The 22,156-nt window shown below is 43.8% G+C and overlaps 1 protein-coding gene across 1 annotated transcript in view; it reads left to right on the forward strand.

Annotated features, from left to right (window-relative positions):
* Nucleotides 1–18,509, forward strand: part of LOC121271380 (very-long-chain enoyl-CoA reductase) — a 61,655-nt gene extending 43,146 nt beyond the window's left edge. Inside the window, exons 8-13 of the mRNA XM_041177351.1 lie at nt 1,194–1,266; nt 2,987–3,030; nt 3,931–3,988; nt 16,422–16,510; nt 17,356–17,401; nt 18,287–18,509. Of these exons, the coding sequence (XP_041033285.1) occupies nt 1,194–1,266; nt 2,987–3,030; nt 3,931–3,988; nt 16,422–16,510; nt 17,356–17,401; nt 18,287–18,414 (438 nt within the window). The 3' untranslated portion in view covers nt 18,415–18,509. The remainder of the gene's footprint in view (nt 1–1,193; nt 1,267–2,986; nt 3,031–3,930; nt 3,989–16,421; nt 16,511–17,355; nt 17,402–18,286) is intronic.
* The last annotated feature ends 3,647 nt before the right edge of the window (nt 18,510–22,156 follow it).

A 22,156-nucleotide genomic window follows, 5' to 3' on the forward strand; every position in this document is an offset into this window, starting at 1 on the left:
AGTCTTTAAATATTTTTAAGGCAGAGCTATATAGATTCTTGATAAGCAAGGGGATGAAATGTTATCAGAGGTAGGTGGGAATGTGGAGGTGAGGTTACACTAAGGTCAGCCATGATCTTATTGCATGGCAGAGCAGGCTCGAGGGGCTGAGTGGCCAACTCTTGCTCCAAATTCGTATGTTTGTAAGAGGGTCAATGTCCATTTTGAACATGAGCAAATCTGCTCTCTGTACCCACATGTCACCCTAGTCCTCATTGCTGAGATCATTGTCATCGTTGTTCGGTTGGAGGTGAGGGGGTCCCTTTTTACTTTTTGACCAGAAGCTTGACTGGACCAAACATGGCAAAGTAGTAGCAACAAGAAAAGGGCAGAGATCAGTTACTGGTGATGTGTGACTCACTTGACTCCCCACAGCGTCACCAAGCCAGGACTGATGGAATACTCACCATTTACCTAGACAGTGTAGCCACAATACTCAAAGCTTCACATCATCCAAGACAGAGCAATTTGCTTGACCAGTGCTCTTGACTCCATGATCTCTCCCTTCCCCCAATGCTGCAATGTGTTCTATCTACAAGATGTACAGCAACAACACCTTACCACCTAGAGGACAGAGAAAGCAGGCATATGAGCACACCATCACCTCCAGGCTCCTGTGCTCACCATCTGGATGTGGGCATGTATCATTGTTCTTTCATTTGTCACTAGGTCAATATCCTGAATCCTTACCGTTGTGGGAGCACCTTTACTGCAATGACTGTAGGAGCAGGTGAACCATCTCTCTCCCTGGATTACCAAGGATGAGCAATAAATGCCAATGTTACTAGTGCCAGTTTTTTTCCAAGAAAGAGTATGCTTGCAGGTAGGGGAATCCCAGTTGGATGAGCTGGCAGTGTGCTGTTGGGGCTGTGTGGTTTTATCTGGCTGAGGTTCAGGAGTATCTCAGCGCACACCCTGAGATGACTAAGCCTCTGCTTCACCAAACCACTCCTCCCTTTGCACCCCCATATTAAACAAACAGAAACTCTGTGCCTCTGTGTGTGACGAGTTTCAGTCAGCTTTGTATGTTGTTCTGGTCACCCAGTGCTGTTAGTTTGTTGCATTGATCTGTGTCTTCACCCAATCTGTTGCTGTTTTGATCTCCCGGCCTGGTTTCCAGTCCTGTTTAATTTGAGGTTTCCATCCTCTTTTAGAATTGCACCTACTACTGGGGATTTGCAGCATGGCTTGCATATCACATCAACCACCCGCTCTACACACCTCCTGGTAAGTCACACCCTATATTAACAATGTGAATTAAGGTGCCAGTGGCCCTGCACTGACACATTACAGTAATTGCTGCTCCAAATGACAATAGTGCATGTTATGATGTGGCAGGGTCACACTGGGAAGGTCCAGCTGCTTAGTCACTAAATGCCCTGGTCCAAAGTTGAGACACATCAATCAGTGGCGTACTCACCCCCCCCCCCCCCCCCCCCCCCCCCCCCCCCCCCCCACCCAAACAACCACCACCACCACCAACAACTCTACCATGGCTGCAGTGCAGCAGCTGACCCAAGGTTTCTTCGACTGCCCATCCAGTCTTGCACAGCTCTCCCACCAAGATTGACGAAGGCTGCGATATTGGGGTGGGAGGGATGGAGTGCCTGCCATAAACTCCAAGATCCCCTTCAAGTCACATAGCATCCTAACTTGGACATAAAGCGGTGTTCTTTCGTTGCAGTTGGGTCCATAACTTGGGCATCCCTTCCTGCCAAAGATAGCAGCAAATCTGCCATCTTTTCTTGATGGGCAATAAATGAGGCAGTGCCAGCGTTGTCCATTTCCTGGGATAGAATGAACCTATCGGAGGCAACACCATCAACAGCTTAAACTTGTGTATCACCTTTAATGCAGTAAAAGATCCCAAGGTGCTTCACAGAAGCATTGTCAAACAGCATTTGTCGTTGAAAGCCTTAAGAGATACTGGAACAGGTAACCAAAAGCTTGGACAAAGAGCATGGACTGCAGCTGTTCCACCATTACATTCCTAGGGCAACGCAGGGGTTGGCAATACGTGTGGCTTTGCCAGTTTCATGTGCATCTCGGAACAAAATTGCCCAGATCTGATCTTATTTGGGGCAACTGCAGATGCCCCACACACCTTTTAAAATCCACTTTGACCAAGCTTTTAGTCATCCCACGTAATATATCCCTTCATTGATTCACTTGACAATTTCCGTCTGATTCCACTACCGTTGAGCCCCTCAGGAATATTTACTATGTAAAGAGCAAATTGGGTTAGTTGTTATGCAGGTTCCAGTTGGTTTGCTGTGTGTTGCAAGAGTACGTATTCAGATGTGATGCATTATATTAGATGAGAGACTCCGGGTGAAACCAGGAAGATTTTTAAGCCTGTGAATCCCTTGCAGGTTCAATCTTTACACCGCTGAAGTTTGGAATGGTAATTTATACCAACCAAACTGGGACTACAAACTTCAAAATAATCACTTTAGCTCCATCATCCTCTACAGTCAGAACCTGTGGCCAAAGTACAGGGGAGACCAATTTTAGATGACTGCTTTCCAAGTAGCCACAGTAATTACTGATTTGTGTCAATCATTGAACTGTCCAAAGAGAGCACTGGTGATAGCTGATAACGATCCTGCTGCAATATATCTGCTTTCTTGCCTCAAATGTTTTATTTTCCTTCCTCACTGCTTTGGGCATCTCCAGTATGAGACCTAGCACTTCTGTGTACTCATGGCACCTTCCCACTCAACCGGGTTAGCCTCCAGCTGTTTCGAATAGCATGAAAGAACCTCCGCTCCAGCTGCTTGTTGACTAGGCGGCGATCATGTTCCAGCTGCTTGGACTGGGAAGAGCCTCAGTTCTAGCTGTTTGAGGCTTTCTGATGGTTACCAATCAATAACCTTTGCTGGTGGGGTTCCTTTTTGAGATCTCTCTGGCCTCCTGGATAATCTCTTTTTCTCACTCTCTGTTTCAGCATATGGAGATAAACAAGTGAAAATTGCTCTTGCTATATTCCTGGTGAGTTCCCTTTTCCCTTGTATCTGGAAATTGAAATTTGTTGTTATAAGTGAGTGATGCTGCTGCTGTTTTTGCCCTGGAGTTTTAATCTTATTCTTATTAACAGATCATGTGAGTTTTGCTGGAATTCTCCCCACTCTTTCCATTTTAATTTCTTTTTCCTTGCCTCTTGAGTGAAATTACCAACATAAGTAGCTATCAATGTGATATTAATATTCTCTGTTTCCAGAGACAGCCCTACAGTACACAGTGCACTAAGTTAACCTTACTGACTCATCCCTCTAATGGGTAGGGAGGGACAATCTGGAGGGAGTTGCCCCAAGACACACTCCCAAGCCTCCTAATGACAGGGTTTAGCGTAATGCTGGAGGCTGCTTTAGGTGCAGCTTCCTGAGGAGGGTACTTGAGAGAGATTGCAGAATGGAGATAGGTGGGTGGTGCTGTACCCAAGCTCCAGTGCTGTGGTGTGAGCATCTGCAAAGCGAAAGGTGCAGTCATTGGTTGGGAGTAAAGGAGAGTGACCCTGGGCTGATCTCACGTCTATGTTCAGGAATTTCTGAATGACAGTAGGGGGATTTCCAGGACACCATTCACCTGCTGTGTTCCTGAACTACTCCCACTAAGATGTGACACAGAGGAGGCCTGGGAAATCTAGAATTGCATAGAAATTAAAGCCCCAAAGCTGGCCCAGGTTTATGCTCTACATGAGCCTCCTCCCACCCTACTTCATCTAACCCTATCAGCAAGCCCTTCCTGCAGGCATTTGATTTCCTTACTGCATTCTGGGTGAAACCCCTGGTTATACAGTGATGCTAATCTGGTAACTATTGTCAGTGGAGCTCCCAGCTCTCAACAGTTCTTGTTGATCACATCTCTTCTTGCTCTTTTTCTCTCCTGCAGTTCTGCCAGATTGGTAACTTCTCGATTCATGTGGCACTGAGAAACCTCCGGCCACCAGGTGAGACCGTGTGCATGACATGCCAGCCAACCAGCTTAGCAGTGCAGTGATGTTGTGGTTTTCCAGAAAGCAGGACTTATAATCCCCATTGTGGCAGTTTTGGGAATTGAATTCAGTTTAAAGAGGTAAAAAAGCAAAGTTGTACAAAACCCAAAACAAAAACAGAATTACCTGGAAAAACTCAGCAGGTCTGGCAGCATCAGCGGAGAAGAAAAGAGTTGACGTTTCGAGTCCTCATGACCCTTCGACAGAACTTCTTTTACTTCTTGTACAAAACCCAACTGGCTCACGAATGTATTTAGAGAAGGAGACCTGCCAACTTCATCTTGCCTGGACCTAGATGTGACTGCAACCCTGCCTCAGCTTAGCTTCTACTGAAACTCTCATCCATGCATTTGCTACTCAGACTTGACCATTCCAGTGCTTTCTTGGCTGGCTTCTCATTTCCTGTCTTCTTTAAACTTGGCACGAGTTAGGACAGAGGAGGAGTTCTGGATTATGTGAAGTCCTGTTCCACTATCACCCCTGTGCTTGCCGACCTTCACTGACTTCTGGTCAAACAATTTTTTTTTTTAAATTCTCATTTTTGTTTTCAAATCTCTCCTTGGCCTCAGCAACCCTACATCCACCCCCCCGCTCGCCCGCCCCCTGAGATATCTGCCAATTCAGGCATCTTTGAGTATCCACAATTCTAATTGCTCCACTAATGGTGACCATGTCTTCAGCTGCCTAAGCTTTAATAGAATTCCCTGCCTAAACCTCTCTACTTCAATTTCCTCCTTTTGAGATACCCCTTAAAAACCCACATATTTGACCAAGCTTTTGATATCTGACTAATTTCCTTCTTTGGCTTGTGTCCAAGTTGTTTGCACATAACACTGCTGTGAAGTGCCTTGGGGTATTTTGCTACATTAAAGGTGCTATATGAATGCATGTTATTGTTCCTCCACTACAGCATCCTGATTGATTCTTAATTGCCCTCTATGTTGAGCCTAGCAAACCACTCAATTATATCAAACTGCCAACATCTTCTCTGGGAAACTAAGGGTGGGCAATAAATGCTGACATTGCCAGCAATGCCCACATCCTGAGAGTTAATATGTAGATTATTTACTTTCCTTGCAAATAATAATTTGTGAATGATCTTGCCCTGGAATTGTCCACATGCACTAAGGGCCATTAGGGTCAGTCAGCTGCACAGTTTACCATGTACACTATTGAATAAACTGCAGTGCTGCCTCCCCTTTGTACATTGCATGCTGAACTATCGCCTGCTCTGTGTATGCTACATCTTGTGTAGGTTATCCTGTGTATTCCTGGTGGCCTGTACCCTGTGAATGGAGTGTAAGAACATAAGATCAAATGGGATAGGAGCAAGAGTGAGCTACGTGACCCCTCGGGCTTGCTCTACCATTCAATAAGATTGTGGCTGATCTGCTTTGTGGCCTTAACTGCACCCTCCTGCCTGACCCCCATTACCCCTGACTCCCTAGGATATCAAAATCTATCTCACTGCTATAACCAAGAAAAGTTTTAATAAACTTTTAAAATCTTAAATATACTTTTCAAATTATGAAGAATTTTCTCTCTTCATTGAATACAGCGCAGGAGGAGGTCAGTCAACCCATCAAGCCTGCAGTGGCTCTTTCAAAGTTAATCCTACTCCCCTCCGCTTTCCCAACTTTGGTTTTCTCAGCTAGGATTCAATGCATTTTCTCAATTTTAAAAAGGCAATTTTACCACCCAACCCTCTGACTCCACACCACAATGAAGAGGTTTGTTGTGGGGGGGTGGGGGAGGGAAGCATGTGATTTGGAGGATTCCGTATGGGGCGCAAATAGCGAGCTGACTTGTTACTCTTGAGGGTGAGAGGCACCAGCAGAGCATTAGTCAGAATGCATAACTGAGCCAGTCTCTGAACTGGCACCACCCCTGACAAACTGCAAACTGGATAGATTTATTTGCAATTGTAATATAGTAAGTGGAAAGGCAATAGTGTACACAATGGTAGAATTAACCTGAGAGCAATTAATAACCCCTTTTAGAATGTTTGATCAATGATGAGGCTCTCTGGAAGTTTTTCGAGATAAAATTATGAACATACAAACATACGAATTAGGAGCAGGAGTCAGCCATTCGGCCCTTTGAGCCTGTTCCACCATTCAATAAGATCATGGTTGATCTGATTGTAACCTCAACCCCACATTCCTGCCTACCCCTGATAACCTTTCACGCCCTTGCTTATCAAGAATCTATCAAGCTCTGCCTTAATGTTCAAAGACTCTGCTTCTACTGCCTTTTGAAGAGAGTTCCAAAGACTCGCGACCCTTGGAGAGAAAAAAATTTCTCCTCGTCTGTCTTAAATGAGCGACCCCTTATTTGTAAACAGTGACCTCCAGTTCTAGATTCTCCAACAAGAGGAAACATCCTTTCCACATCCACCATGTGAAGACCCCTCAGGATCTTTAAAGGTTTCAATCAAGTTGCCTCTTACTGTTCTAAATTCCAGGGAATATAAGCCTAACTATTCAACCTTTCCTTATAAGACAGCCCACCCATTCCTGGTATTAGCCTAGTAAACCTTCTCTGAACGGCTTCTAACGCATTTACATCTTTCCTTAAATAAGGAGACAAGTACTGTACACAATACTCCAGATATGGTCTCACCAGTACCCTGTACAACTGAAGCATAACCTCCCTACTTTTGTAATCAATTCCCCTTGCAACAAATGATAACAATTCATTAGCTTTCCTAATAACTTGCTGTACCCTGCATATTAGCCTTTTGTGATTCATACGCTAGGACACCCAGATCCCTCTGAATCTGAGCTCTGCAATCTCTCACCATTAAGATTTTTTTTTCTTCCCGCCACAGTGAGCAGTTTCACATTTGCCCACATTATACTCCGTTTGCCAGATCTTTACCCACTTGCTTAACCTATGTATGTTACTTTGTAGCCTCTTTACATCCTCTTCCCAACCTACTTTCCTTCCTATCTTTGTCGTCAGCAAGTTTAGCTACCATCTCTTTGGTCCCCTCTTCCAAGTCATTTATATAAATTGTAAAAAGCTGAGGCCCCAGCACTGATCCCTGTGGCACACTACCTGTCACATTCTGCCAACCAGAAAAAGACCCATTTACGCCTAGTCTGTTTCCTGTTAGCTAGCCAATCTTCTATCCATGCCAATATGTTATCCCTACATCTTGAGCTTTTATTTTCTGCAATAATCTTTGATTTGGCACTTTATCAAATGCCTTCCGGAAATCTAAGCACAGTACATCCACCGGTTCCCCTTTATTCAGTGCACATGCGACTCCTTCAAAGAACTCCAGTAAATTGGTTAAACATGATTTCCCTTTCACAAAATCATATTGATTCTGCCTGATTGCCTTGAATTTATCTAAATGTCCTGCTATAAAATCTTTAATAACAGCTTCTAATGTTTTTCCTCTGACAGATGTTAGGAAACTACAGGCCAGTAGCCTGCTTTCTGTACCCCTCCCTTTTTGAATAAAGGAGTTACATTTGTTACTTTCCAATCTGTTGGAACTTTCACCAAATATAGGGAATTTTGGAAAATTAAAACCAATGCATCAACTATCTCACAGGCCACTTCTTTCAAGACCTTAGGCTGAAGTCCATTGGGACCCAGGGATTTGTCAGCCCGCAGCCCCAACAATTTGCTCAATACTACTTCTCTGGTGGTTGTAATTTTCCTGAGTTCCTCCTTCCCTTCCATTTCCTGATTTACAGTTATTTCCAGGATGTTACTTGTGCCCTCTATAGAGGAAAACACCTGTTTAATTCATCTGCCATCTCCCTACTTTCCAGTCAGTTCCCCAGACACATTTTCTATAGGACCAACCCTCGCTTTGTTAACTCTTTTCTTATTTAAATATCTATAGAAACTCTTACAATCTGCCTTTGTTACCAGCTGGCTTTCTCTCGTACTCTAATTTTTCTCACCTTATTAATCCTTTTGTCATTCTTTGTTGTTCTTTATATTCTTTCCAATCTTCTGAACTGCCACCCATCTTTGCATAATTATATGCCTTTTATTTTAGTTTGATACTGTCTTTAACTCTTTGGTTAACCACCGACGCTGGGCCCTCCCCCTGGGATTTTTCTTTCACATTGGAATGTATCTATTCTGTATATCCTTAAATATCCCTTTAAATGTCTGTCACTTAACCCATTTGCCAGTTCACTTTAGCTAGCTCTGCTTTCATGCCCTCATAATTGCCCTTATTTAAGTTTAAAATACTAGTCTTGGATGCACTCATTTCTCCCTTAAAATGAATGTAAAATTCAATCATTATGATCTCTGCTACCTAGGGGTGCCTTCACTAGGAGGTTATCAATTAACCCTATCTTGCTGCTCAATACCAGGCCTGGTATAGCCTGTTCTCTGGTTGGCTCCAGAACATGCTATTCTAAGAAACCCTGGGTCTAGTATAGCCTGCTCTCTGGTTGGCTCCAGAACATGCTATTCTAAGAAACTATCCCGAAAACGTTCTATGAACTCCTCATCTACACTACCTTTGCCCATCTGATTTTTCCAGTCTATATGTAGGTTAAAATCCCCCTTGATTATTGCTGTACCTTTCTGACAAGTTCCCATTATCTCTTCTTTTATACTCTGTCCTACACTTACAATTAGGAAGCCTGTACACCCACTCCCACAAGTGACTTCTTGCCTTTGTTATTTCTCAATCCAAACTGCTTCTACATCCTGATTTCCTAAACTTGAGTCATCCCTCTTTAATGTGCTAATACCATCATTAGTTAACAGAGCAACCCCTCCACCTTTTCCTAACTTCCTGTCCTTCCTAAATGTTACGTCAGTGATACAATGATTAATCCAGAGTTCAGGATTATAGATACAGCAAAATCATATTATAAGCAATTATCCAGAATCTATTTTGAATACAAGGCCTCTGGAGACAGAGCTGTCAGTCAGTCAAGATCATTGACCCAATAGAGCACACCACAAGATGAAAAGACTGGCCAGTAAGTGCTCAATCCCAGATCTCTTACCATGAACTAGTTGGGAACATAGGAACAGGAGGAGGCCATTTAGCCTCTCCAGCCTGTTCTACTATTCAGTGAGATCCTGGCTGATCTGTCACCTAACTCCGTATACCTGCCTACGCTCCATATGCCTTAAGACCTTTGGTTAACAAACTTCTATTGCACTCTGATTTAAAATTAACCATTGATCTAGTGGAAGAGAGTTCCAAACTTCTCCTACTCTACATGTAGACGAGTTTCCTAATTTCACTCCTGAAAGGTCTGGCTTTACTTTTTTAGACACTGCCCCCTCCTAGACCAAGACTCCCCAGCCACCAGAAATAATTCCACTCTATCCATGGTATCTGTGCACCTTAATGTCTTGTACATCTTGATCAAACTACCCCATAGCCTTTTATTTTCCAGGGAATATAGCCCTAGCTTGTGTAATCTCTCTTTATAATTTAACCCGTGGAGGCCAGGTATTATTCTAGTAAACATTCATGCACTTCCTCCAAGGCCAAAGAATCCTTTCTAAGAAATTGTTCACACTATTCCAGGTGTAGTCTAACCAGGGCTTTGTATAACTGAAGCATGACTTCTACCCTTTTGTATTCTGTTCCTCTAGATATAAAGGCCAGCATTCCATTAGTTGTCTTGATTATTTTCTGAATCTGTTAATGATATTTTAATGATCCATGTACCTGAGCCCCCAAGTTTCTTTGGACCTCCACTGACTTTAGCTTTTCACCATTTAGAAAGTATCCTGTTGGTCCTTTTTTAGGTCCAAAGTGAATGGCCTCACATTTGCCTACATTGAAATCCATTTGCTACAGTTTTCCCCATTCACTTAAAAATGCAAAGAGATTGTGTTTGCATTTGCAACTAGAACTAGTTATAACTTTAATTAGCACTGAGAGAAAATTTTTTTTTATTTTTTTTTTATTCTTTCATGGCATGTGGACATCTCTGGCAAGGACAGCAGTTGTTGCCCATCCCTAATTGCCCTCAAGAGGATGATGGTGAGCGGCCTTTTTGAACTGCTGCAGTCCATGTGGTGTAGGTACACTCACAGTGCTGTTAGGAGGGGAGTTCCAGGATTTTGACCCAGTGATAGTGAAGGGACACCGATTATATTTCCAAGTCAGGATGGTGTGTGGCTTGGAGGGGAACTTCCAGGCAGTGATGTTCCCATGCGTCTGCTGCCTTTGTCCTTTTAGATAGTAGAGGTTGTGGGTTTGGAAGGTGCTGTCAAAGGGCCTTTGGTGAATTGCTGCGGTGCATCTTGTAAATTGTACGCACTGCAACAAACATGCAACAACTTGCATTTACATAACATCTTTAATATAGTAAAACATCCCCAGGTGTTTCATAAATTATATTGTAATGAGAGAAGTTTTGATAGCCAACACCATATGGACAGGTGGGCAAAAGCCTGGTCAGAGGAGTAGGTTTTAAGGAGGCCAGAGGGTTTAGGGAAGAAATTCCAGAGCTTGGGGCCAAAGCAGTTGAAGGCCTGGCTGCCAATGGTGGGCAAAGGGGATTGGGGGTGTGCAAGAGGCCAGAATCGGACTTACAGACACCTCAGAGGCTTATAGGGATGGAGGAGGTTACTGAGTTAGGAAGGGGAAAAGACCATGGAGGGATTTTGAGTGCAAGGTCATACAGATCAAACAACCTGCAATGATAAATTGTGATTTGAAATTTCAGGAAAACTAAGGATAGTTTTAGTGTTAAGGGCAGAGGAGGTCAAGAGTTCCTAGTGTGTGTTCAGGAAAACACTCTTCAGTATGTTTCCAGTTCAATCAGGAAGGAGGCAGTGCTAGACCTGGTTCATGGAAATGAGGTGGGCCAAGCAGATAAAGTGTCGGTAGAAGAACATTTAGGGGACAGTGATCATTATATCATAATATTTAGGCTGACTATCGAAAGGGACAAAGAGCAATCCAGAGTAAGAAAAATTAACTGGGGGAAAGCCAACTTTAATGGGATGGGAACAGATCTGGGCCGAATAAATTGGAGTTAAAGGTTGGCAGGGAAAACGGGAGCTGATCAATGGGCTACCTTCAAAGAAGAGATGATTTGGGCCCAGTCAAGGTACGTTCCCTCAAAAGAGAATGGTAGGGCAAACAAATCCCAGAGCTCCCTAGATGAAAAAGGAGTGAGAAAATAAGAGAAAGAAGAAAGTGTGCTTATGACAAGTGTCAGGGAGAAACGACAGTTGAGAACCGAGCTGAATTCAGAAGCTTCAGAGGGGAGGTGAAGAAGCAGATTAGAGAAGCTGAGTAGCAGGAAACAGTGGCTAACGGATGTTTTTTGGGCTGGGGAAAGGTTTGTAGCTGAGTTCCCCGGAGTTAGTGTTGTGATCCTTGCTTTTCCTGATTTCTTTTTTCCAAGTGACCGAGACCTTGGTGTACAGAGCACAACTTCAAAGTTTGCAGATACAAAACTTGGAAGCATTGTGAACTGTGAGGAGCATAGTGTAGAACTTCAAAAGGACATGGACAAGTTGGTGGAATGGGCGGACCAGGTGCCAAATGAAGTTCAATGTAGAGAAATGTGAAGTGATTCATTTTGGTAGAAAGAACACGGAGAAATGGTATAAAATGGGTACATCTCTAAAGGGGATGCAGGAGAAGAGGGACCTGGTGTATATGTGCATAAGTCATTGAAGGTGGCAGGACAGTTTGAGAGTGCAATATCTGGACACTATTAATAGAGGCATACAGTACAAGAGCAAAGAGGTTTTGTCGAACTTGTATCAGTCACTAGTTTGGCCTCAGCTGGAGTATTGCATCCCGTTATGGGCATTGCACTTTAGGAAGGACATGAAGGTGTCGTAGATTAAAAGATTCACAAGAATGGTTCCTTGGATGAGGAACTTCGGTTATAAAGATAAAGTGGAGAAGTTAGGACCCTTTTCCTTGGAGAAAAGGAAGGCTGAGGAGATTTGATAGAGGTATTCAAAATCATAAGGGGTCTGACAGAGGAGATACGGAGAAACTGTTCCCACTCATGAAAGGATTGAGAATGAGAGGGCACAGATTTAAAGTAATTAGTAAAAGAAGTAATAGTTATGAGGAAAAACTTTGTCATGCAGCGAATGGTTAGGGTCTGTAATGCTCTGTGTTTGTGGTGGAGGCAGCTTCAATGAAGCCTTCAAAAGAGAATTGGACTGTTACTTGAAACAAGAGAATCTGCAGGGTTACAGGGAGAAGGCAGGAGAATGGAACTAGGTGACTTGCTCATTCAGAGCAGGTGCATACATGATGGGCAAATGGCCTCCTTTCTGTGAACTGACCTCTATTTTGGGCTGGTTTTGAAGTACCTGAAAGAGAGGCAAGTTTTCCCTGTTTTAATGGAGGAGTAAATACTGATATTATTGCAGGGTAATCCCTACGTGACAGGTCAAAAATTGGGAGGTTAGATGGGATTAGCAGATATGAGGAAAGGAGGGCAGTATCTCCTTTGGGAGCACATTTCTGCCTTTCCTGTTGGTGTGAGGTGGGTACGTGGCATGACGCAGGCAGGAAAAGAACAGCAGAGAGTATACTGCCTCACCAAGCAAAGGTTCGTGTGCATAATTTGGGGTGAACTTTAACCTCTGGCAGCTTTGTAACCCTATCTCCTGCTCTAATTAAAGATAATTTGTTTATAATTAATCCCTGGTCCGGTTGAGTGTCACAGAGTCGAATGCCAAGGATTCTGGAGCATTTAACGTATCCAAACGGATGGGTTATTCATTTTCAACAGGTGACCTGTTGACAGCCCATTAACAGCAGCCAGTACTTGAGTCTTGAGTAACCTTTTAGGTGCCGGCAGCTTTCTGAACAGCTACAGACCCAACTCTTGAATATTAGCAGAGGATAGTTGCTGCAAAATGACTTGAGTTGAACATTCTGTGGAATGCTTGCTGTCTTGCTCAGTTTACACTAGTTAACATCATCTGAACAATTTCATTCAGACACCTTGTGTTTCATGTATCACTTGGTGGAGACCCTCCCCCAGAGTGCTCCAGTGATTCCCCTTATCCATTCAACCCAGAATGACCCCGGCCTGTGTTGTTGGCAGACCTTGGCTTGTGGGAACCGTGAGCCGTGCGAATGAGGCTCACGGCCTCTTCCAAATGACGTGGTTTCTTCCTGGTGCAGTCTTGCAGCCAGGTGGAATTGTGTTGGGCACTTCCAAAAAGCTGGAGCAACTCGGTCCTTGATTTTTCAGACCGTGTAGGAGACCAGTGTAGTGTAGTAATCAGAGTGCTGAACACCTCACCAAGATACCTCCTGCTCTATCTCCACCTTCAACCCAGCCCACAGTACCTCTCCCTTCAGTCCCTAACAATATGTTCAGCATGTCCACATTTTGTGCTCAGAACCCCTCCTCCCTTGCTGCCAACTCCACTGTAAAACTCCTGGAGCTGAGGCCAGTGTGAGCTCTTCTAATCTCCCCCAAAACCAGTTCTGGATCTGCCTGAAAGGTGAAGAAAATACCTTATTTCTTACTTTGTAAATTAGCAATTTAAATATTTCCAGCATAGAAATAGGCCATTCAGCCAGTTGGTCTGTCAGTATTTATGCTCCATACAAGTCTTCTTCCTTCCCTCTATCTCCTCAGACCAGCAAATGCTTCTATTTCTTTCTCCCTTGTATGCTCTTCTAGCTTCTCCTTAAATGTATCTATACTATTTGCTTACCTGCACCATTTGGTCATGAGTTCCACATACCAAACACTCTTGAGGTAAAGAAGTTTCTCCTGATTTTCCTAACTTGTATTTATGGCCCATAGTCCTGGACTCCCCACAACTGGGAGCATCTTCTCTATATCCCTGGCCTGTCGAACCCTGCCATTATTTTAAGGACCTGTGCCAGGTCATCCCTCAGCCTTCACTTTTTCCAGAGGAAAGAGCCCCAGCCTGTTCCTGATTGGTATAATCTCTGTTTTAGTGTCATCCATGTAATTTTTTTTTGCACTTTCTCCAGTGCAATCCTTTCTATAATACAGAGGCAACAACTGTATTGCTCTTTAACAAATATTAGTGGCTTGATTTGTGACTGTGAAACAAAGGTGGTGTAACTGAGCAACGTAATTTTTATCATCAAATGTTGTTGAAATGAATCACAATGGCAGTGATCTGTTGATCTATTGAGAGTGGTGCAGGCCTCTATCCTCAACCTGCAGCGTCCATCCTCCACGCCCCCAACGCCCCTCCCATATTGGGTCCACTACCAGCTCGTGGTGTCGTGAAACAGATTAATGAAACACTTCCACCAGTCAGCAAATCATTCCTGTTGCTTGTAGATCGCCGCAGCCTCTGGAATTTCAAACTTTTTTTTTGCCGTCACTATATCCTTGCATTGACCGCTGTAGGTGGTGCGGTCCATGGTCAATGGGACAAGAGTGACAGCCAAAATCCCTGCCGGGGGATCTGAGAAGCCCACCTCTTGCCCCACAATGCTCTCAGGAACCATTCTGATCTCCTAAATTCTTCCCCCCTCAATCCTCCCGCAGTCAAGTAAGAAGTCACAGGTGAGAATAGGTGAAAGCTTGTCTCTCTGATAGACTCACATACTTACCAGCTCCTCCAAATAAACAAAGTGTTCCAGAACTTTAAGACTTTCCATTCTTGTCCTCATTGTTCAGCCTGCTGAACATACTTTGTGAATAAAGATACTGGTTTGTTTTATGTCCCTTTCTAAATATTTAATATTTAACACTTCATTGCGATTCCCCCATTAGCAGCCTTGAGTTTCCCTGTTCTTTCCTTGTGGTTTATCTCCTTGAATCTTTTTTCCCCTCTCTATATTTCCAACGGATCCATGTCCCTTTTGAAATACACTGACCAGGTGCTGTGCACCGAGGTCTGTTGTGTATCCAAAACCTCAGTACCACCCCTGCAGGCTTTGAGCTTTTTAACCCACTTTTCTAATGGAGTTGAAAAATTGCTTCATAGGAAGTATACAGTTCAGTCCAAGGTCTGTGTCTGATTTTGTTCCATTCAGTATATTTGTCTGTTTAAGTTTTATCCACTCCACACCCACTGCAGTTACATCCATATAATGTGCTCTGTCATGTCCCTATGTAATTTTTCAAATTAAACTGCACCCTCTCTGCCTCTATTGCTGTCCCTATTTGAGTGTCATTGGAGAATTTGACCAGTTGCTATTTCAGCATCCAAGTCCTTTTTTAGATTAGAAGCAACAGACATCAAAACACTGACCCTGCGAATTGCCAGCCAACACTTTCCTCCTCCTCTTCCACCCCCTAATCTGTTATTGTACCTCTCGCAAGTAATTTTTTTAAAAACCAACTTGCTCTCCAAGTCCCAGGCCCAGATTTCCTGTGGTTCATGGTTTAAGAAGACTTTCATGTGGAACTTCTGTCGAGCATTTTCTGAAAATCCAGCGCAACAATATTTTGAGTTAGTTTCACCATCTCCCCGGTTTCTCGAAGGATATTGAGGGCATTGCAGTTGGAAACTTCCCTCCCACGTTATTAAGAAAGAGATTGCATTTATATATTATCTTTCAGTGGGTCCCAAAGCACTTCACAACCAATGAAGTACTTTTGAAGTCTAGTCTATGTTTTTAGTGTAGGAAACCCAGCAGCCAGTTCTGCACCGCAAGATCCATAAGATGTAGGAGCAGAAGTAGGCCATCAAGTCTGCTCCACCGTTCAATGAGATCATGGCTGATCTGATAACCCTCAATTCCACTTTCCTGCCTTTTTTCCCCATAACCCTTGATTCCCTTACTGATTGAAAGAACAATGTGATAATATAAAAGCAAAAAACTGCAGATACTGGAAATCCAAAACAAAAATAAAAATACCTGGAAAAACTCAGCAGGTCTGACAGCATCTGCAGAGAGGAGCACAGTTAACGTTTCAAGTCTATCTGACTCTTGAAGAGTCATATGGACTCAAAACGTTAACTGTGTTCCTCTCCGCAGATGCTGTCAGACCTGCTGAGTTTTTCCAGATATTTTTAGCAATGTGATAATAACTGGATCGTCTGCCTTGATTGAAGAATAAATATTAAGCAAGACTTCCCCCTGCTGTTACTTGAAATAGTTCCATGGGACTTGTTACGTCCACCCAATTGGGAAGACAGGATCTCAGCTTATGTCTCAGCCAAAATTCCCAGGTTATACAGGATCTCTTCAGACTGTTGAAGGCTGGCTGGCTCAGATTATGTTGGAATATGCCCCTACCCCCCCCACCCTGGAGGTGGCACTTTGCAACTTGTGGTGATGAAAGTTGTCACTGAAGAAGGAACCTCATTTAATGCAACCAGCAGGAGCTGCCTGCATCTATCTCTATCTCTCTTTCTGTCCCTCTTGCTCTTGTGTCTGAGGGCAGGCTGGGCAACATATGTTGTGAACACAGTGGAAATCATTGCATCCTCTCTTCTTCTCCCCCTTCAGGCTCCAAGGCGCGCAGGATCCCTTTCCCAACAAAAAACCCCTTTACCTGGCTTTTCCTCCTGGTGTCTTGTCCAAACTATACATACGAGGTAAGTGTCTGTCTGTACACATTGAACTTACTGCTGCTGCTTGGAACTCTGACCGGGCTGAGTACTCGTGGCTTTAGTTATATATGTTAAAAAAATATTTGTGCAGAATCAGTCAGAGTCAGCGTCCAGTAGATGGACATGTTTATTGGCAGATGTGGGCACGTTCGCAGACAAATGGCTTGCTGCTGAATTTGCTACCCTGAAATATTTAAGCTTGAAGTCTAGGCAAAGCCAAGCATTTTGCCAGCATTTTGCTGACAGGTGCCTCAGTTTGTACTGATAGGGAACTGATGTAATATTTCCTGTTCTCGCAATGTGAGACCAGTTTTTTTTTGTTTGGAAATGAAAATTATCCACGTTTATTTTTAATCTATCCCCAGCTGCCAACTGAAGATAATATAGCTGCAAACTCTAAATGAAAGGACTGCCAGTGAATTAATGATTTTGTGCTGCCCTGCAGCCCCCATCCCCCCACCCACCCGCTGAGGGGAACTCGAGGGTGTGAATATCTCTCTTATACATCTCTCTCAACTCTGGGTAATGCAGCTACTGATCTTATCAAGCCATCTGAAATATGTCAACAGATCCAACCACTAGAGAGGGACAGTTTCTGAGCGCCTTTACGAATCAAATCCATTTGTTCATTGTGTCTTCACCATCTTCACTTGTTGAAGAGTGGAAGGATTTACAGGCTAATTGATGGGCATGAACAGTCCTTCATGACTGTAACCATCGCTATACCAGACTGTAGGGTGATTAATCCTATTAGCACATGTGTTTATGGGGAGTATGGTAAAGACACAGCTTTCGAGATGAATAAGTAATGTAGCTGTCTCTGTTCACAGGTGGGCTCCTGGATTGGCTTCACTATAATGACTCAGTGCCTTCCAGGTAAGGTTGTGCCTTAGTGATGATGTGGTTAAGATCTGCATTAGCTTTGCTCTGTGAAGGCAGTCCTTGCTTTTTTGTTTCTGAGGGAACTCCTCCGTGCTAGAGCTCACAGTCATTGTCTTGCTAGTGAACCTGCCAAAACAATACCCATTTCTAACAGGTTACAGAATGTTCCCCTGCATTTATTGACAGATGAGCTGTCACTGTGTTTCTAATTTTCCAAGGGAACTATTTAAGTGTGACACTCAATTCCCAGCAATCCTTGCTACTGCACTAAGACCAATGAGCAGAGTAAATGAGGCCAAAGATACCCGGCCAGCCTGCTGAGGAGATACCGCTGGACTTGTTGGTTAGATACAGCCATTAACTGCTGCCTGTCACTTTCTCACTCTCCTCCTCCAATCCCAAGTGATTGCCTCTGTTGACCACCAAGACCAAAGATAGTGCTGTAAGGGAAAGGATAGAGCAAAGGCAACTGAACAGATGGTGTCAATCTTAGTGACAGAAATTTGTGAGCTCCTCACACTCTCACTTTCCCCCCCGCTTTTTTTTTTTTGCTCTGCTTTCTCCTCTCCTTTCTCATTCTCACCGCCCTCATCTGGTTACTGTGCAGGTCAGAGTGCAGCATTCTAAGGGTAGAAGGAGCAGTGACCAAGCTGAGATTAACTGCCAGCAGCTTGGATCCAATCTGTGGACCTGGCTTTGTGCTGCTGCCTCCTTACCCACATGGTGAGAGGTTGCCAATCCTGAGCTGCAGGTGGCTGAGGTGAGGATCTGGCCCTCACAGTGTCAGGGGTAGGTTTACTGGACCTGGGGAGGTGGCTGGGGGCAGAATCGGGACCTCGATGGTGTTTGTAAAAGGTTTTGTGTTCTCTCTTTTTCCAGTTGCGTTGTTTACACTGGTTGGGTTCATCCAGATGGCAATCTGGGCAAACGGGAAGCATCGCAGCTACTTGAAGGACTTCCGCGACTATCCACCTCTGCGCACCCCAATCATCCCCTTCTTCTTGTAGAACACGGACTCAATGAGCCTGGGCAGGGTGGTGATTGTGACTACACACCCCCTTGTCTATCTGTCTGTCCTGCAGTAAACCAATCACGAGCTTCAGCAGAGTTGTTTGATTATACCCACCTCGTGTTCTTTTGAATGTTTTAAAAAAAAATAATAATAATAATCCTCGGGCAATTCCGGCTCTTTGTACAAAAAGGTGAGGCATTGTCAGGAATCTTAAACCCACTTATTCTATTTAGATGCTCTTGGACCTGTTGTGTATTTTGAGTATTTCCTGATATTAATTCTGTCTCCACCCGCCCCCCGCCCCCCCACCCCCCCCAGCTCTGGTTACTCTGTGGGATCCCTGGCCCCATTAGTGACAGGACAGACTGAACATAGCGGCTGGACAGCTATGTTTTGGGGCCTGCTGCAGATTGAGTGACAGTGAATCACTGATCCTTTTAACCTCTGCCTAATTTCTGATGTCAGTGGGAAACATGTCCATGTAAAACAGGGCAGCTGATTCGCTGCTGCCCAAGCTAACTTATGCACCCCCACCATCTCCTGTCCATGCTGCTTCCCACCGCCCCCCCCTCCCCCCCTGCTCTGTTGACCTGTTAAGCTCCACTCCTCCACCCACTCCCTCCCTCCTTCCTGTTGGGCATCTGAACCTGAACAGTGGTGTTCCTGTTGGTGTGGATGAGGGGTAGGGGGATACGGAGGGAGGTGTGGGCAGGGGCCAGGGCTCTTTCCCGAAGTGTGATCAGAGGCTCTAATTTCCCCCACTGCAGTTCAATAGCTGTCCTGTCATGCTGTAATCCTCACACTTTTCTGATGGGACAGTGTAGAGGGAGCTTTACTCTGTACCTAATCTGTGCTGTACCTGTCTTGTGAGTATTTGATAGGGACAATGTAGAGAGAGCTTTGCACTACACTGTCCCCATCAAACACTCCCAGGACAGTTAGAGCACGGGGTTAAATAGAGAGAGCTTTACTCTGTATCTATCTGAGGTTTACCTGTCCTGCGAGTGCTTGATGGGACAGACAGTGATCATCGACCACAAACCTTATGCAGTCAGATTGTGTAGCATTGTCAGGTGCTGTCTGCTTTAGGGCAAGAGTGGAGTGGATTTCGGGGGCATTGAACCCAATTTAATTATAGAGCTGAAAGCAGCTCAATCTCTTTATCCGTCCCAGTCTCATATTTCGGCTGTTCGGTTTTATTTCCCCTGTTAACACGTGGTAAATTAGAAAGGAGCCTGTTTCTGCATCACCACCTGGAGCAGGCAAAGAACAAAACCAAAGCAGGTCTCAGCACTGAATGTCGGTAAATCCGATTAACAACCCTGCTTAGAAATTTGATATGCACTGATTGGGGAGAGGGGTTGGCTAATGGTGTGGAAAGTTAAACTAGAGGAGCTTTCCTGGTTACTTTAACTGTGCCCTTCATACTTGTGAGCACCAGAATATTGGTTCTCTCTCTTTTGATATTAATTGCTGCTTTATGTAATCTTGAGTCTTAGTATCAAAGCTGTCTGTATGTGTAATGGCAATGCATTTTGAGTTTCCATTGCTCTTCTTCTGATCTCTGCTCAACATTGCAGGCACCCTGTTAATGATTAGTATTTGTGTTTGCAAGTTACTAAGGGGAAGTTGACTATTGAAATAATGATTTCAGATTTATTTCTCAATTATTATTTTGTCTGAGTTTTGTGGTAGGAAATTAGAGAACGTTCCTCTTTCAAACTCTGCAATGTCAGCAATAACATTGTTTACAAAGATACCGAATAAACTTGATTTGTCTCTAGTGTGATCTTGCTGTGTTTGTTACAATATTAATGCTAAGAACACAAGAAATAGGAGCAAGACTAGGCCATACAGCCCCTGCTCTGCCATTCAGTAAGATCATGGCTGATCTTCTGCCTCAATTCTCTGCCTGCTCCCATATTCTTTGATTCCCTGAGACCAAAAATCTAGCCATCTCAGCCTTAAATATTATCAACAATGGAGCTGGGGTAGAGAATTCCAAAGATGCACAACCCTTTGAGTGAAGAAACTTCTTCTCCTCAATCCTAAATGACCAGCCCCTTATCCTGAGACTCTGCTCCTCTGTTCTAGATTCCCCAACCAGGGGAAATAACTTATCTACTTGTCAAACCCCTTCAGAATCCTGAAGGTTATGGGATCACCTCATTCTCAACTGCAGAGAATATAGACCCAGTTTACTCAACTTCCCATCGTAGGACAAGCCTCTCTTTTCTATGGGTCAATCTAACGAACCTTCACTGTACCATCTAAGTATATCCTTCCTTTGGTATGGAGACCAAAATTATGCACAATATTCCAGGTGTGGTCTCATCAAACCCCTCCATTGCAAAAAGACTTATTTATTCATGTACTCTAATCCTCTTGAAATAAAGACCAACATATCTTTTGCTTTCCAAGTCACTCTGAACCTCAATATTTACAAGTTTCATGCTTTTTAAAAATGTTTTGCTTTTCTATTCTTATGACCAAAGTAAATACCCTCACACGTTACCACTTTATATTCCATCTGCCAACTTGTTGCCCATTCACTTAACCTATCTACATCTCTTTGCGTCCTCACAGCTTGGATTCCCACTGGCCTTATATCAACAAACCTAGATGAAGAGACAGAGCAATGTATCTCAGCCATTAGATTGTACATCACTGAGGAGTCAGCACTGCACCAGTCATAGCCTGCCAACTTGAAAATGCCCCATTTTTCCCTACTCTGCTTCCAGTCCTTTAAACAATTCTCTAACATTGCATTACACCAACACCATGAGCCCTTATCTTGTGTATTAACCTGGTTTGACATCTTATTAAATGCCTTTGCAAGGCTATACTTTGAGATACTGGAATTATTCTTCGGTGTTCATAATTTAAAAACAAATTTGGGCTGTAACTTCTTAGTAAAGTTCCTATTCCCAACTGCTACTTTGTTTTTTCAATTTGTAAATGTGACCCTTGTGCTTAACATTCAGGTAAGAACTGAATGGAATTTATCATTTTAAACACTTTCTCTGTCTTTTCCTCCTTTCCCCTCTTCACCACCACCCCCCCTGCCCTGCTCCCCACCCCTTCCCCAGCCCCAGCCCCAGCCCCATTGGGGACAAAATTTGGGGTTGTCAGTCTTTCTCTCATATCTCATTCATGAGGATCGGCCATCTGGCCTATCTTCATTCTACCCTCCCTTCCAATAATGTCCTTTTAGGGAAACTGCATGCAGTACTCCCACTGAGGTCAAGATTTAAGTTAGATGTTCTATTCACTTGCTGTGCGTCCCAGCATACTGTATAAAATCTTGGATTTGGTTTATTTAGTTTCCCTAAAAAGACAAACATGAAAATAGAGCAATAAATGGAAAACAAGGACAAACTACAAAACAAATTGAAGTAGTAATTCACCCTGGCCAGAAGTACAAATAGGGTACGTTCCATTAACTGTGTGTGTAGTTACCACTGTGTGAATCTAATTCCTACCCCAATGCATTTAAACAAACCTCTCCTTCAATGTAGAAAATAGCACCATGTCCTGTGGAAGGGATAGATGGCAGTTATATCGAAAGATGAAGTGCTGTTGCTCCAGTGGGCTTCACTGGAACATTGCAGCAGGCCAAGGATGGACATGTGGGCATGAGAGCAGGATGGTGTGTTGAAATGACAAGTGACAGGAAGGTCTGGGTCATATGGACAGACCGAAGGTGTTCTGCAAAGCAGTCACCAAGTCCGCGTTTG

The sequence above is a fragment of the Carcharodon carcharias genome, chromosome 30, assembly GCF_017639515.1.
Source record: "Carcharodon carcharias isolate sCarCar2 chromosome 30, sCarCar2.pri, whole genome shotgun sequence".
Taxonomy (NCBI): domain Eukaryota; kingdom Metazoa; phylum Chordata; class Chondrichthyes; order Lamniformes; family Lamnidae; genus Carcharodon; species Carcharodon carcharias.